At 38.9% G+C, this 17,773-nt stretch overlaps 1 protein-coding gene across 1 annotated transcript in view; it reads left to right on the plus strand.

Moving 5' to 3' along the window:
• Positions 1 to 2,236: 2,236 nt before the first annotated feature.
• Positions 2,237 to 17,773, plus strand: part of TRPM8 (transient receptor potential cation channel subfamily M member 8) — an 81,899-nt gene continuing 66,362 nt past the window's right edge. The window contains exons 1-3 of the mRNA XM_067469825.1: positions 2,237 to 2,308; positions 11,777 to 11,871; positions 14,742 to 14,815. Of these exons, the coding sequence (XP_067325926.1) occupies positions 11,782 to 11,871; positions 14,742 to 14,815 (164 nt within the window). The 5' untranslated portion in view covers positions 2,237 to 2,308; positions 11,777 to 11,781. The remainder of the gene's footprint in view (positions 2,309 to 11,776; positions 11,872 to 14,741; positions 14,816 to 17,773) is intronic.

Raw genomic sequence — 17,773 nt, forward strand, 5'->3', positions numbered from 1 at the left:
TTAGGATGGTCACACAACACCAATATCTCCATTAGTTTCAATGGCTGGAGCCGCTGAACGCAATCCTTCCATATTGTTCTGGCTGGATCTATTTTAAGGGGATGTTCTGGTCTACACAGTTCAAAATGGTTTATTTTAAAATGGAAGAAAGTAGTTGATGATAGGGGAATGGCACTATGAAAGTAGCAAAGCCAGAAAGAAGCAGAAAGATTTATTGTAGACATGACTCTTGAGTTTGACCTCTGGAGGCCAAAAGATACTTGTAGGCTTCTAATGACCTTTCAAGTGATGGAAAATTGATGGGCCGATTGTCCTGCTTTGCTCTGTTGTGGCCTGAGTTCTTTTCCAAAGGTGCTTGAATCCATTCTTAATGTGTGATAATGGACCTCCAATTTAGAAAATCAATAAAAAATGGCAAGCTAAAAAATAATAATGCTATCACAAATTAGAGTGTCATGCATTCCAACAATGATCAAAATGTTTTTCCATGTTGTCAAATATAAGTTGTTTCTTATTAAACCAGATAATGAATAACTGCAGAGTGTGGCTGGCATAACTTACTGATAGTATCATTGTTGGAGTGTTGGTGGTTTCTGGGCTGTATGGCCATGTTCCAGCAGCATTTTCTCCTGATGTTTTACTTCCATCTGTAGCTGGCACCTTCAGAGGATCTAGCCAGCCACAGATGCAAGCAAAACACAAGGAGAAAATGCTTCTAGAACATGGCCATACAGCTCAGAAGCCACACAACACTCCAGTGATTCCGGCTGTGAAAGCCTCCGATGGTATCATTGTTGCTTAATGTACTTTCAGAATGTGGATTTACTTTGGGCTTCACATCCTTGAATTATGATAGATTGAGGTCGCATCTCCACTGGCTGCTTATTCTGGGGTCAGTCTGGAACATTTTGGTTCAAACTGGCCCTAGAGCAATAAAGATGGTGCCCAGGTGATTATGTAAGAAATCCTAGAAATAGTTTGAGACCCGGATGGTAATGACACAAACCAAAGAACACTGATGTGCAATCCTAGGATTTCATCACACTAGAGCATGGATCCACTTTAAATCCAGTTGCTGCCTCCTGCAGAGTTCTGGGGCTTGTAGTTTACGGTGGGGGGGGGGCTTTAAACGGCCCAGCCAGGCAGGTCCTGGGCCTCACTAAACTACAAACCCCAGAATTCTGCATAAGGCAGCAACTGAATTTGAAGTGGATAGATGATCTAGTGTGATGAAGTCCTAATGTATTTGCCCCAGAGAAAATTTAATAAACTCTAACTGAAATATTTCTGATGAAACATGTATGGCATTTCTTTTTGTTATTTGCTATCAAGTCAATTTCATCTTATTATTATTATTATTATTATTATTGTTATTACTTTATTTGTACCCTGCTAGCATCTCCTGAAGGACTCGATGCGGCTTACAAAGGCCAAGGCCTCAATACACAACATAACAATACACTTAAAGCAAATTAAAACAATTAAAGCAGTATTAAAGCAACATCTTATGGCAGCCCTGTGGTGCTGATATCATAAATCTTTTTGGCTCGATACTGACGTTTATTTATCAAATAATATGCATTACATGAGATGAAAAGGCAGTAGATATTTTTTTCAAGTCCCATGTCATTTGAAGAAGTAAAGCTTCAGCAAGCTCTACATGTTTTAAATAGGTTATAAATTCTGGTCTAGATGTCAAGAAAAAAAAACCCACTTGGAAAAGCTGATGTGTAACAAAGTAGTTGATGGCTGTGAAGTGTTTTCAGATTATCTGTCAAAGGTCCACCATCTTCCCTCCATGCTTTACTAAATCTTTTCTTAAAGGGGGGGGGGGGTTGGTAGGGGACTGCTGTAGCCAGCAGTCATTAACTGCATTTTAATGTCAAAGTTTTAAAGTGGCTTGATCAATATTAAGCAGGAATTGAGGCACTCTATGTCCCAGTTTATTTATTTGTTTTCTTAATAAATATTTGATGTTATATTTCTACAGTTTTACAGGAAAGAGCAAATATTAGATCATAGCAAATATCGAGTATCGACGGGCCACTGCAGCTAACTAAGGGAATTGTTTCCCATTCTAATCAACATCACTCATAAATACTCTTTTGCCATCAATACATTTTGCTTACAGTTAGTGGCAAAATCTGTGTCTGTCCCCCTCATTCTCCTCCCACTTTGGAGGCAGGGGAGAGATGAGAGAAATGAAAAGGTGGAGCTCTAGAACTTGGAAGTCTCAAAACCCTCCTCTTTCGTCCACACTTTCCCCAGACAGCTTGAATAGCTTTGGGACTGTGCTGCAATCCCATAGGTATGTAAGACTTTAATGTTTTCTTCATCTATTTCTAACTTGAAGATTCCTGATGGTAGCAATTACTGCTGTCAATTCTTGAAGTTCTGCCTAGAAAGCTTTTGGTAGCCTGCTGTCTGTTCATATAGTTTTTGACATAAGTTGTAGAATTGATGCAAGACATTAGTTTTGAGCTTATATTATTACTTTCAGAGTTCAAGTAATTCACTGCATTTTATTGAAAAACCTCATGCAGTACATATAACAAAATATTCTGAGACATTCTTCAGTGGGCAGAATGTGATGTTACTGAACTAGCAATTCAAATAAGATATCAAGGGAATATATCTGTGCTATGCCATGTGCGCACCTAGGGAGTAATGCTAGGATGTACTTGCTTTCAGACATGCCACAATGATCTAATTCAGTTTTATGAATCCCTGTAAATCATTAGTTTGAGGGCTCAGCATTTACGTACTGTTCATTCACAAAACCTTTTTGGTTTTCTATAATACATTTGCTCTTTTAAATAATTCACATGGCTGGTGAATTCATTTTAATCCTTCAGAGCTTTAAATGAATAATGGATCATGTTCACATTCAACTTAACTGAAGCAATGTTCATGGTTTACTTTTTTGGTGCTAAGACTATTAAATAAGCCAGGCAATGTAGCCAGTAATTCTACAAAAACACAGGAGGAAATAAAATGTCTGTTATCCCATTCAGGCTTCAGCATAGCAAGTTTATGGAAATTGAAAGATAAAAAACAGAAGCATGTGATGGTTTGGATGAGAAGACCGGTATTTCTGACATCTTTAATCAGGCTTCATTATTATTGTTTTTCATAGATGTAACTACATTATTAGTTGTTTGAACCATATTTTCTGAAATGCCACACTTGTTTACCTGCTGAAAATATGAAGGGCTTTTTATTTTTTATGTGTAGTAGAATTTCACTGCAAGAAATAACAACAATATTTTGCCTATGTTCCTAAAAACCTGAATATATTGAGAAGCGTGCAATATTGGGGCTCATATTGCTCCATATTTCGAATATTCAGTGTCCTCTTGGGTATTATCCAAATATTCTCTATTCAGAGCATTGGCTCATTCAGCTGAAAAGTTGGAGTCTAGTTCTGGGGCATTCACTGACCTAACTTGAGTTGAAATAACAGCATTATTACCCTGCAAATGTGTGTGTGTGTCTTCAAGTTGTCTTGTGGACTTACGACAGGTCCATGAACTTCATAGGATTTTTTCAGGCAAAGAATACTCAGAGGTGGTTCTGTCAGTTCCTTTCTCTGAAATTTAGCCTACCGCACTTGGTATCTCTTGGTGGCCTCCATCCAAGTATGAACCAGGGCTGACCCTGATTAGCTTCCAAGATTAGTATGTGGTGCCTTTAGGGTAGTGGCTTTCAAAGTGTGCTCTGCAGAGCCTTTGGGGCTCTGTGAAGCATACTGAAGGGCTCCATGGTTCTCTTCTGCCTCCCCTTCTCTCTCCAAGCTTTCACTCCTCTTTCCTTCCTTGCCACCCTGATCCTTTCTCCCTCAACTTCCTTGCTTCCAAAATCCATTTTCCCTCCCACCACTTTGATTGTGTCCTTCCTGCATGGCAGAAGGGAGTTGAACTGGATGGCTCCTGGGGCTTCTGTTGTTGTTATTATTATTACAACAAAGAGTGGGTGTCCATCTGTTGGAGTGCTTTGATTATGCTTTTCCTTCATGGCAAAAGGGAGTTGGACTGGATGGCTCCTGGGGTTTCTGTTGTTGTTGTTGTTACAATAAAGGATGGGTGGCCATCTGTTAGGGTGCTTTGATTATGTGTTTCCTGCATGGCAGAAGGGAGTTGAACTAGATGGCTCCTGAGGTTTCTGTTGTTGTTGTTGTTGTTGTTGTTGTTGCAACAAAGGATGGGGTGCTTTGATTATGTGTTTCCTGCATGGCATGTTCATGTTTTTTTCAATTAGTTCAGATAAACCCATCTGCCTCTGGCCTGGGCCATCTGTCAAATTTTAAAACACAATGTGTCAAACAATTCCCGCATGCTCTACAAGAATCTTTTGTTTAAAAAAAGGGCTCCATGGCTGAAGAAGTTTGAGAACTCCTGCTTTAGGGTATTGGTGGCTAAATATTAATTCCAGTTTCACTTGAAGATGCACCAGAAAATAGTATAACCAGGCTCATTTTCCAACATCTGGTGCCCTCATCATATTTAGGCAGTCTAGCATCTTTGGTGTCCAAAGAGTAATGCCAAGAATATGTCATCCTTGACTAGTCTTTAGTAGGGCTGGGCAACCACGGAAAAATTTGTTTCTAAAATCGATTCGTTTTTTGGGGGTTTTTGTGTTTCGATTTTTAAAAGAATTCCTAAATTTTTCTTTTTAAAAGTTCTATATTTACAAAATTTCGTAAATTACAAAACAATACGAAACAATTACGAAACAATTACGAATCGATTTGTTAATGGCGGACGCGACCGCGCAATACGCTAAAAAACCTCCCAATGGGACAGGGGGAACTTCTGAAGCTTCCCTCTCCCTCTGTTGTTGACTGTTGGTGTGATATTTATCATTTTTTTTCACTGATTAAACAAACAACAACTATAAAACTTGCCCCAGACATGCGGAAATAATAACGAAATGATTTCAAAACGATAACGAAACGAATACAAAACAAATTTGAAACAATTACGAAACGAATTTAAAAATTCGTTTCGTTTTTTAGTTGCTCCTGAATGGTTTGTTATCGCTTCGTTATAAAAAAGAAATAACGAATTTTTAACGAATTACGAAATTACGAAACGAAACCGCCCAGCCCTAGTCTTTAGGTGTCCTGGCTAGATAAAATTGAAATAACCCTTCTCATTTGGCCCACTGCAGCATTGTAATCAATGTTCAGCTGCAAAGCCTCAATATTAGCTTAGCAACAAACAAAAACAAAAAGAAAAAGAAAAAAACAAAAAAAAAACTGGTGATACTACTATAGGTCTAGGGATTCTAATTTGAGTAAGTTATATTGCAGACCCATTTTACTGGAAATGAGCAGTGGCCACCAGTGGTAACTGCAAAATATCTGTGTGAGCCAACTCTCAGTGGCACTATTTAGAGATGTGGTACACAGAATAAGTCTTCACATAATTGTAATTCCTTTAATGGTGTTGCTAAGGAACACAAGTATTTTCATAGTGATTGCACCCAGTGGCATTATTTTATGAATGTTTGTAAGTGGCATTTGAGACTGAGATGAGATTATCCATTGCAGAAATACTCTTGTACAATCAGACACACACTTTCATATGTGCTCAATAATATATTTTGCATATTGTCATTTTTATGAGCTTATAAAAGCATATGGCAGTTGAGGGGAGGGAGCAGAAAGAGGAAGAAAGAGGCGGTCTGTCCTTACAATGCATCTCACTCCCCAACATTTAGGACTTTATCACATTAATCCACTATTCCGCTTTTGTTGTTTTTATGATGTCTTATACTTCTCAATGTTTTTTATCTATTATGTTTTATGTATACTGATTTGTTGGAAACCGCCTTGAGTCGCCAATTGGCTGAGAAAGGCGGTATACAAATACAGTAAGTAAATAAATAAATAAATATTCTACTACAGTCAAGGTAGTGCAGGTAGTGGATAAATATCAAATTGAGCAGCATTGACATTCCACATCTCTCCACCATTTTGTGATCCCTCACATCCTTTTAAACTCGGCTTCCTGCAGTACTGCAGTTTCTTTATTTTGATTATTATTTTGATTCATTATGTGACATGATTTTTGTTCCTGGGTTATAAATGTCATTTTCTAATTGGTTCTATCATAAAAACATGGAAAAAGTGTATTAAACTGCAAAAAAATTGTTTTTGCGGGATTTCCTGCAGCACATCTCATCTGATTTCATGCTAAAATAATTTAAATAGGGTATTTGCTTTTAATTATATGATGCTGGATGAAATGTTGTTTTATTAAGTTCTTATTAAGTTCTACTGTTTATAATGACCTTAGTAATGGCATTTGACTGAATACTCTGAAGACATCAGATTCTGTCTCATCTTCTAGGCTAACCAGAGTCAGTTAGGGTTAGTATCTGGATGGTAGACCACCAGAATATATAGGTTGTATTTCAGAGTAAGGCAATGAAAAACCATCTTGCCTAAGAAAACCCCAGAAAATTTATGAGTCTTTACAATGTGATAAGTTATTTATTTATCGTGTCAGAAGTGAGTTGAGGGTACAGTTAAAATGCATTTAAAAACACAAAACATTTTTTTAAAAAAACTTGGCATTATGCTAAATGTTCTTTGACCAGAAACTGGCCACTTGGAGTTCCTCTGGTGTAGCTGTGAGAAGGTCCTCCATTGTGCATGTGGCAAGGCTCAGGTTGCATTGTAGTAGGTGGTCTGTGATTTGCTCTTCTCATCACTTGCATATCATGGACTCCACTTTCTAGCCCTATTTCTTAAGGTTTGCTCTATATCTTGTGGTGCCAAGTTTGTTCATGCCTTCCAGGTTGTCCACTCTTCTGTGTGTCCAGGAGGGAGTTCCTCATCTGGTCTCAGCCACTGATTGAGGTGCTGGATTTTAGCCTGCCACTTTTGGACTCTCGCTTGCTGAGGTGTTCCTGCAAGTATCCCTTTCAATTTTAGGAAGCCATTTATTTATTTATTTAAGGCATTGGCATACTAGCTGATATCCAAACAGAGGATGGGCCGAAGATGTCAATGCCTTGGTCCTTTCATTGCTGGCTGCTACTTCCCAGTGGATGTCCGTGGTGTGATACTAGCTAAACAGTATAATTTCTCCAGTGAGTGGGTTGTAGACATCCTGTAATAATGCAGCATGTCTCATTAAGAGCCACATCCACTGTTTTAGCGTGGTGAGAAGTATTCCACACTGGGCATGCATATTCAGCAGCAGAATAGCAAAGCACAAGGGCCAATGTCTTTACTGTATCAGGTTGTGATCCCCTGTCAGCTTTTGTATGAAATTGTTTCTAGCACCCACTTTTTGCTTGATATTCAAGCAGTGCTTCTTGTAGGTCAAAGCATGGTCCAGGTATTTGGGTGTGCTGTAATATTCCAGTGGCGTTCCTTCCCAAGTAATCCTCAGAGCTTGAGATACTTGCCTGTTCTTAAGATGAAAAGCACACACGTGTCTGCATGGGTTAGAAATCAGCTGGTTTCCCCTGTAATAGGCAGTAAGAGCACCTAAAGCTTTGGAGAGCCTCTGTTCAACCATTTCAAATCTCCCTGCTTGAGCAGTGATGGCATAGATGAAACAACCTAATAAGTGACTTGAAGGCACCTAAACACACACATTGTGTGCTAGAATAGCCCTTTGACCATAAAAATAACCCAAAAGTACTTTAAAGACATGTAGAATAGATAGTGTACTATTTTTTCCTGAAATATAGATCATAACCTGTTTTTGTTTTATTTTTTTGTTTCTTGTTTTGAGTTGGTGAGAATTTTATTGTGAGAAAGTCCTTCCCTGAGACAATGATTAATTTCATTAAATCAATTAATAATTGAGAAGTGCTGAAAGGTGAATGGAAGCAAAATGCTTTTGTGGTAGTCTGTTAGTATTCATAGTGGTTTTGAACACATTATTCCATTGTGGTGAACCAAACAGAAGCTCAAATCTCAAAAGCCTACAATTATGATAATGGATATATTGTGAGTATTACTAGTTCTTCTGTGTTAGATCTAAGTATGTAGATATACACAGAAAAAGCCATCAGGGATAATAGAGAGAGAGAAACAAAAGAACCTTGAAGACAAATTTGAATGATCACCCAGTGGGGGTTTGTGTTAACAGATGACATTGTATATGCTACATAAGTGTAGGACATAGTAGCACTCTAAAGAAAGAAAAGAAATATCATCATCCAACTATGCATCAGTGGAGGAAAGCAAATAACATAGAAGGAAAGGAAATGTGAAAGTGGTGATTTAAATTAGACTTTCATTATTTTGAAATTAGGTCTGATTCAAATTCAAGGCAGCCATGAATAAAACATTACCCATTGTAGGCAGACCGCATTTGATGTATGCTTGTGTATGCATACGTTAAGGCAGTGTTGGCACACCAGTTGCCTATCGAGGAGGCTGGATCAGATTCAGCTTTTGATACATGGGGCTGGGCGGTTTCGTTTCGTAATTTCGTAATTCGTTAAAAATTCATTATTTTTTTTGATAACGAAGCGATATTGAACCATTCAGGAGCAACTAAAAAACTAAACGAATTTTTCCAATTCATTTCATAATTGTTTCGTTGTTGTTGTTCATTCGTTCAGTCGTCTCCGACTCTTCGTGACCTCATGGACCAGCCTACGCCAGAGCTCCCTGTCGGCCGTCACCACCCCCAGCTCCCTCAAGGTCAGTCCAGTCACTTCAAGGATGCCATCCATCCATCTTGCCCTTGGTCGGCCCCTCTTCCTTTTGCCTTCCACTTTCCCCAGCATAATTGTCTTCTCTAGGCTTTCCTGTCTCCTCATGATGTGGCCAAAGTACTTCAACTTTGTCTCTAGTATCTTTCCCTCCAGTGAGCAGTCGGGCTTTATTTCCTGGAGGATGGACTGGTTGGATCTTCTCGCAGTCCAAGGCACTCTCAGAACTTTCCTCCAACACCACAGCTCAAAAGCATCGATCTTCCTTCGCTCAGCCTTCCCTAAGGTCCAGCTCTCACATCCGTAGGTGACTACAGGGAATACCATGGCTTTGACCAGGCGGATCTTTGTTGCCAGTCTGATGTCTCTACTCTTCACTATTTTATCGAGACTGGACATTGCTCTCCTCCCAAGAAGTAAGCGTCTTCTGATTTCCTGGCCACAGTCTGCATCTGCAGTAATCTTTGCACCTAGAAATACAAAGTCTGTCACGGCCTCCACGGTTTCTCCCTCTATTTTCCAGTTGTCAATCATTCTTGTTGCCATAATCTTGGTTTTTTTGACGTTTAGCTGCAACCCGGCTTTTGCGCTTTCTTCTTTCACCTTGATTAGAAGGCTCCTCAGCTCCTCCTCGCTTTCGGCCATCAGAGTGGTGTCATCTGTATATCTGAGGTTGTTAATGTTTCTTCCAGCAATTTTCACCCCAGCTTTGCATTCATCCAGCCCCGCACATCGCATGATGTGTTCTGCATACAAGTTAAAAAGGTTGGGTGAGAGTATGCAGCCTTGCCGTACGCCTTTCCCAATCTTGAACCAGTCTGTTGTTCCGTGGTCAGTTCTGACTGTTGCTACTTGGTCCTTGTACAGATTCCTCAGGAGAGAGACAAGGTGGCTTGGTATGCCCATCCCACCAAGAACTTGCCACAATTTATTATGATCCACACAGTCAAAGGCTTTAGAATAGTCAATGAAGCAGAAGTAGATGTTTTTCTGAAACTCCCTGCCTTTCTCCATTATCCAGCGGATATTGGCAATCTGGTCTCTCGTTCCTCTGCCTTTTCTAAACCCAGCTTGTACATCTGGCAACTCTCTCTCCATGTATTGCTGGAGTCTTCCTTGCAGGATCTTGAGCATTACCTTACTGGCATGAGAAATAAGGGCCACTGTACGGAAGTTGGAGCAGTCTTTCGCATTTCCCTTTTTTGGTATGGGGATATGTTGATTTTTTCCAGTCTGATGGCCATTCTTGTGTTTTCCATATTTGCTGGCAAATGGCAAGCATCACCTTGACAGCATCATCTTTTAAGATTTTAAACAGTTCAGCTGGGATCCCATCATCTCCTGCTGCCTTGTTGTTAGCAATGCTTCTTAAGGCCCATTCAACCTCACTCCTCAGGATGTCTGGTTCTAATTCATTCACCACACCGTCAAAGCTATCCTCGATATTGTTATCCTTCCTATACAGATCTTCTGTATAGTCTCGCCACCTTCTCTTGATCTCTTCAGCTTCTGTTAGGTCTCTGCCATCTTTGTTTCTTATCATACCAATTTTTGCCTGAAATTTACCTCCAATGTTTCTAATTTTCTGGAAGAGGTCTCTTGTCCTTCCTATTCTGCTGTCTTCTTCCACTTCCATGCATTGCTTATTTAAAAATAGTTCCTTATCTCTTCTGGCTAACCTCTGGAATTGCGCATTTAACTGGGCATATCTCCCCTTTTCACTGTTTCCTTTTGCTTTCCTCCTTTCTTGTTTCGTTATTGTTTCGTTATTGATTCGTAAATGTTTTGTTATTATTTCCGCATGTCTGGTGCAAGTTTTAGGGTTGCTGTTTGTTTTCTCAATGAAAAAAATATAATTATCACACCAACAGTCAACAACAGAGGGAGAGGGAAGCTTCAGAAGCTTTTTTAACGTATTGCGCGATCGCGGCTGCCATTAACGAATCGATTCGTAATCGATTCGTAATTGTTTCGTAATTGTTTTATGATTTCCGAAATTTTGTAAATATCGAACTTTTTTTAAGGAAAATTTCAGAATTCTTTTAAATAACGAAACGCAAAAACTCCCTAAAAACGAATAGAGTTTAGAAACAAATTTTTCCGTGTTTGGACAGCCCTAATAAATATTATTAAAATGTCAGGATTGTTACATGATCTATTGTCTCAATAAGATGCTACTAAACCATTGCACTCAAATGTGTGTCATTTTATGTGTCATCAAGTCAATTCAGGACAATAGCAGAGTATTCTTTATAAGATCTGTTCTAGGGAGATTTGCCATTGGCTTCTTTGAGAGCAAGAGTGTGTGAATTTCACAAGGTTGCCAAGGGGTTTACATGGCTGGGTTGGGATTTGAAACCTGGTCTCTTAAATCCCTATTTCTACACTACACTGGTTCTTTGCTTCTTTGTTTTTAACTTGATGAACATGTCCCTTATATTGTTTTTTGTCAACTATGGAGCATGTTCAGTCCTGTGTTAACATCTGTACAGTGTGCTTTAAATTGAAATGCAGATATGAGGGGTCATTTTACATCTAGAAAGAGAGGCATGGACAATACTGAAAGCATCTCATTGCCTCATGTCACTGGGGCACTTTCCTTCCAGCTGCCCCTTGTTTAGCCAGTGGAAAATTCTTATTGGGCAGACCTGGAAAGTCGGGGGGGGGGGGAACAGGGGGAGAATAGTAGGTAAGAGAGGACTGCTCTTCCAAAATCTTTCATAAACATATACTCCTCACATTACATACAAAACCATATCCCTCCTCCAAACGTGTAGTGATAAGTTTTACTGGGTTCTACTGCCATAAAGAAAACTATAGTAATGTTAATGAATGTTAATAATACCATTAATAATAATAATAAAAACAATAACAACAATGTATCGAAGAAGATGTCATCATAAGTAGCTGAACAGCTGGTGACTTTTTATATTGTGGTGAGCGGAAAATCTACAACCAAAGTGAATCTCTAAAACTTCTCCTGGGGTTTACCATGAATATTAAAAAGCAAGTTGATAATAAATAAAAATATTGACTTTAAGTCAGAGAAAAAATAATTTCTTTTGAGCTGCTGCTATTACTCTGTTTTCCACAGATATCATGAAAAGCAGAAGGAATGGTACCTTGGAGAGCTCAAAAAGCCTTTACTCCAGTATCTCTCATAGCACAGATCTGTCATACAGTGAAAGTGTGAGTACTAAAATCCAAATCCACACAGCTAATGTGATAAAATTCTTCCAGGCTCATGAACCGACACCTAGTGTAACTATCACATGCAGGGAGAAAATAAATCATTGGTGATTATAATATTCTTTATGAATTCTGGATTTTCATTGTGAGATTTTGGCATGATTGGATAGATTTTGTTTGCTTTTGATATATTTAGTAGAACAGGTGATTGTGTATCCAAGTAATCCTCTTTACCTCTGAGTTTTATAGTTTATATTTTGATTTTCTTTTGTAACACTCTACAGAAATGAAGTATATGTGCTTTAGTTTTCTCTAGGACTGGTTGAAATTGAAATTTAAAATTGTGTATTGGTATGCTTGTAGATTTGTGTACAACCCAGCCATGTAACATGTTTCTGAGTCCACAGATACTTCATTTTAGTTATATTCAATTCTATTTGGAAGCCTATATGGCAGGCTTGCATAACATGTGGCCTGCAGGCTGCATGTGGTCTATGGAAGCCATTGGTGTGGCCTGCTTAGCACTGCCCCCTGCTGCTATTTGAACCCCCTGCACACATCAACAATTCTAATAAATTGTTAATTATACTTTATTTTGAAAGTGAGGTGCTAAAACCTATTTACAGCCCCTATCTAATTTTGGTCTCTTAACTACTCACAAGTTCTTCCAGTCTGCTATATGGAATAGAGGAACTTCCTCAGAACTGGGAATCTAGCAGCACTAATGTTCCAGATTCACAGAAAACTCATTGTGAACTTCAAAAATAGTTCTCAAATGAATCGTCAATGTATTTGGGGATAGAGTATATTTAACATGAATCTAAGAACAAAAGGAAGAAAAACAGATAGAAAGAGTACAAGCCGTAATTTGCACCCTTCACACTCTTCTTAGTAAAGACATTTAGTCCTAGAAGAACAAAAATAGTTCTCAAAGGAACCATCAGTCTTATGGGACTGCTAATGGGATGGAAAAGTGAGCATAGTGGTCTATACTACGCTCACTTTTCCATCCCATTTGCACATTTGCACAACCCTTTAATTGGTTCGATGCACCCAGAATTCCCAGACATATAACTTATCGTATTTTTGGGTCACTAGTTTAACTCTCCTATGCAGTTGCAAATACATTGACGTAACAGTAAGAGAAAAGTTCATTCAGTACTGAATAAATATTTCATATACATGAAAATATCACTCTTCTGTATGTGATGCAAGGAATATTTATATATATAAAAATGCTCTGTCCATAATGAGTACCTTCAAAACAAAAGAGCCAATGAACGAAATCACACCAAATTTGGCAACAAACGTCTCATAACACAAGGAGTGACCATCACCCAAAAATTATGATTTTGTCATTTGGGAGTTGTAGTTGCTGGAATTTATAGTTCACCTACAATCAAAGAGCATTCTGAACTCCATCAACGATGGAATTGAACCAAACTTCACACAGAACTCCCATGACCAACAGAAAATATTGGAAGGGTTTGGTGGGCATTGACCTTGAGTTTGGGAGTTGTAGTTCACCTACATCCAGAGAGCACTGTGGATTCAAACAATGATGGATCTGGACCAAACTTGGCACAAGCACTCAATACGCCCAAATATGAACACAGATGGAGTTTGGGGGAAATAGACCTTAACATTTGGGAATTGTAATCACTGGGATTCACAGTTCACCTACAATCAAAGAGCATTCTGAACCCCACAAACGACAAAATTGGGGCAAACTTCCCACACAGAACCCCCATGACCAACAGAAAATACTTAAGGCCACCCAATCCAACTCCCTTCATCAGGGCAAGAAAATGTAAGTCCTCCTGACAAAGAGCCATCCAACCATAGATATAGATAGATAGATAGATAGATAGATAGATAGACAGACAGATAGATAGATATGATTCACACACACAGAGATATAGTATCATAGATTTGAAAGGGACCCATAAAGAAGGACAATGATATATTGCATGTTCCAGGGTGGGCAAACCAGACACTCTCCACATCAACAAAGAAACAGCAACAAATATGTTTAACCACAAGCATAAAGAAATTACATATATTAGAAGCCAACACTTTCTCATTACTTTCTTTTCCGGATCAACAGACTGGGCCACAGCAACGCGTGGCAGGGGACAGCTAGTAGGATATAAGACTGCCGATTAGTTTGAGAACTATTTTTGTTCTTCTAGGATTTAATGTTTCTTTACTAAGAAGAGTGTGAAGGAACCAAAATTAGTTAGGCTACCTGTAGCATAGGTCAGAGGTTTGGGCAGCATATATTCATTTAGACTAGTGAAAGAGAACCATGGGTCTTTATATTGATTTTATGTTTTATATTGGGTGACGATTATCCTTACAGTCATGAATATTTTCATTGTAGCATCTTAAATACTGCAATACTTTGAAACTTTCAATTATAAACACCATCAGGTGTGAGTACCAGCAGCAATTTGATTTACATATAAGATTTTTCTATATCCTTCTGCATGTAAAATCTACATCTATAGGCTGCAGCCATGACTGAAATTGTTAGTTGCCCAAGATTTATTGTATTTATTATATAGATTTTAAAACAAGACTTCTGTCTAGATTTAAGTAGATTAAGTAGAGTCCCCTTTGGGGTTGAGATAGAGTGGGATAAAAATACAGTAAATAAATAAAATACATATAAGATAAATCCATAAAATGAATAATATTTGAAACTCTTTTTCTTTTGGAAATAAAAATGGAGTTTTGCTAACTGCATTTGTTTTGAGGGCCAATGTGTACATTTCAATAGGAAGTTTCACTGGCATGCTATTGATTTATTTATTTTGAAAAGTACACAGCTGGGTTTCACTGAAATATTTTACATTTTCCTCCCCAAGGATTTGGTCCACTATATTCAAGAGAACTTTAAGAAGAGAGAGTGTGTCTTTTTCACTAAAGATGCCAAGTCAATGTAAGATGCCAAGTCAATTATCTCTGAACTTTTGAACTGTGTTATTTAACTTGAGCTTTAGATCATTTTTATACATGATTTTTAAAACCTTTGTCTGTTTGTATTATGTGTTAAGTAGGAAGAAGACAAGAAGACAATGCATAGATTTTACATACAAAATAATATAAATGTGTGTGAGAAACTGACCCACTGTTCACTTGAAGTTACAGTTTCTGAGAATTGTTGCTTCCAAATGAAAAATATTCTCACAATGTTTACTGGAGCCCCCGGTGGCGCAGTGGGTTAAACCCCTGTGCAGGCAGGACTGAAGACCCGACAGGTCGCAGGTTCGAATCCAGGGAGAGGCGGATGAGCTTCCTCTATCATCTCCAGCTCCTCATGCGGGGACATGAGAGAAGCCTCCCACAAGGATGATAAAAACATCAATCCATCCAGTCCTTGCAGGCGGCCACATTCTTTCACACCAGAAGCGACTTGCAGTTTCTCAAGTCGTTCCTGACACGACAAAAAACAAAACAAAACAAAACAATGTTTACGGCAATGTAGGCAACACACTAAGTCATCCAGTTAAGGTGAATGGTAAAAATATGACATAACTAGACCAAACATTTATGTAGACCTTGTTGTTTATGTGAAGCTGTGGGAGATTCCTATAACATTTAAAGATTGACTAAATAATTCCAGAAGGAAAATGTAATAATCTTCAGTAGTGTAAAGCCTTTATTTGACCAAGTCATACAATCATAGAATCATAGAATCAAAGAGTTGGAAGAGACCTCATGGGCCATCCAGTCCAACCCCCTGCCAAGAAGCAGGAATATTGCATTCAAATCACCCTTGACAGATGGCCATCCAGCCTCTGCTTAAAAACTTCCAAAGAAGGAGCCTCCACCGCACTCCATGGCAGAGAGTTCCACTGCTGAACGGCTCTCACAGTCAGGAAGTTCTTCCTCATGTTCAGATGGAATCTCCTGTCTTGTAGTTTGAAGCCATTGTTCCGCGTCCTAGTCTCCAAGGAAGCAGAAAACAAGCTTGCTCCCTCCTCCCTGTGGCTTCCTCTCACATATTTATACATGGCTATCATATCTCCTCTCAGCCTTCTCTTCTTCAGGCTAAACATGCCCAGTTCCTTAAGCCGCTCCTCATAGGGCTTGTTCTCCAGACCCTTGATCATTTTAGTCACCCTCCTCTGGACACATTCCAGCTTGTCAATATCTCTCTTCAATTGTGGTGCCCAGAATTGGACACAATATTCCAGATGTGGTCTAACCAAAGCAGAATAGAGGGGTAGCATTACTTCCTTAGATCTAGACACTATGCTCCTATTGATGCAGGCCAAAATCCCATTGGCTTTTTTTGCCGCCACATCACATTGTTGGCTCATGTTTAACTTGTTGTCCACGAGGACTCCAAGATCTTTTTCACACGTACTGCTCTCGAGCCAGGCGTCACCCATTCTGTATCTTTGCATTTCATTTTTTCTGCCAAAGTGGAGTATCTTGCATTTGTCACTGTTGAACTTCATTTTGTTAGTTTTGGCCCATCTCTCTAATCTGTCAAGATCGTTTTGAATTCTGCTCCTGTCCTCTGGACTATTGGCTATCCCTCCCAATTTGGTGTCGTCTGCAAACTTGATGATCATGCCTTCTAGCCCTTCATCTAAGTCATTAATAAAGATGTTGAACAGGACCGGGCCCAGGACGGAACCCTGCGGCACTCCACTTGTCACTTCTTTCCAAGATGAAGAGGAAGCATTGGTGAGCACCCTCTGTGTTCGTCCACTTAACCAATTACAGATCCACCTCACCATAGTTTTGCCTAGCCCACATTGGACTAGTTTCCTTGCCAGAAGGTCATGGGGGACCTTGTCGAAGGCCTTACTGAAATCCAGGTACGCTACATCCACGGCATTCCCCGCATCTACCCAGCATTGTTGTAAGCTTCATGTTGGCCTAATGAGGGTATCATACTAGTATGGATTTCAATATTTTCTTTCAACTGTTCATAGACATCATGGTCAATTATCACTGAATGTGCATTTACACTGTAGAATTAATGCAGTTTGAGATCACTTTAATTGTCATGGTTCAATGCTATATAATTTAGAGGCGTAGTTTGGTGGGGCACCAGCTCTCTTTGGAAAAGATGGCTAATGCCCTTTCAACACTACAACTTCCATGATTCCATACCATCATGATTGAACTGGTGAAAAATTGCACCCAGGTTCCTATTGAGATATACTTCAGTAGTACAATTTTTATCTTCAATTCATGGCACTCTTGTTTTCCCTTCCAGGGTTGTTTGAAAGAGACAATTTCTTCAAATGTAGATGTAAAGACAAACCCAGAACTACATCTTTAGTCTTGGGCAAAACTTAACATGACATTTTTAAAAGGCAATACTCACAAAGCAATACTATCTGCTGTTCCTTTTCTTTTGCATGAGATCACAAACAAACTGATGTGTGCTTATGCAGAAGAAATGGTAGCAGTTTATGTGAAAATAAGCTGATCTTGTTTGAAAATTTAGATACAACTGTACTTAAAAGGCCTTTCTGGTAGAATGACAGAGCTGAGTTTAACAACACAATAATGACAATTTTAAATGATTTGTATCTTGATTTTTTTAAAAAAAATAATTGGGCATTATAAATGTTTCACTGTGTTATTTCTATGTTCAGCAGTGCATACATTTGTATAATAACTAAGTAAGAAATACTTCGATTGAGTATGCAGTATCTTCTATAAACTTTATCACATTAAGGTTATTATTATTAACATCAGGATTCACCACGCTTCATGGTCAATCCATGGGATCCCAACGGGGTGTGTGGAGAACCCGTCACCCCACTCCCTACATCGCCCAACTTACTCGGGACCCCATCCCACAGGAGAAAGTGTCCACCACCTGGCTTCCCCCCATTGTTGTAAGTGCAACACGGGAAGCTTTCTGTGTTGC

Source organism: Anolis sagrei, chromosome 1 (assembly GCF_037176765.1).
Source record: "Anolis sagrei isolate rAnoSag1 chromosome 1, rAnoSag1.mat, whole genome shotgun sequence".
NCBI lineage: Eukaryota > Metazoa > Chordata > Lepidosauria > Squamata > Dactyloidae > Anolis > Anolis sagrei.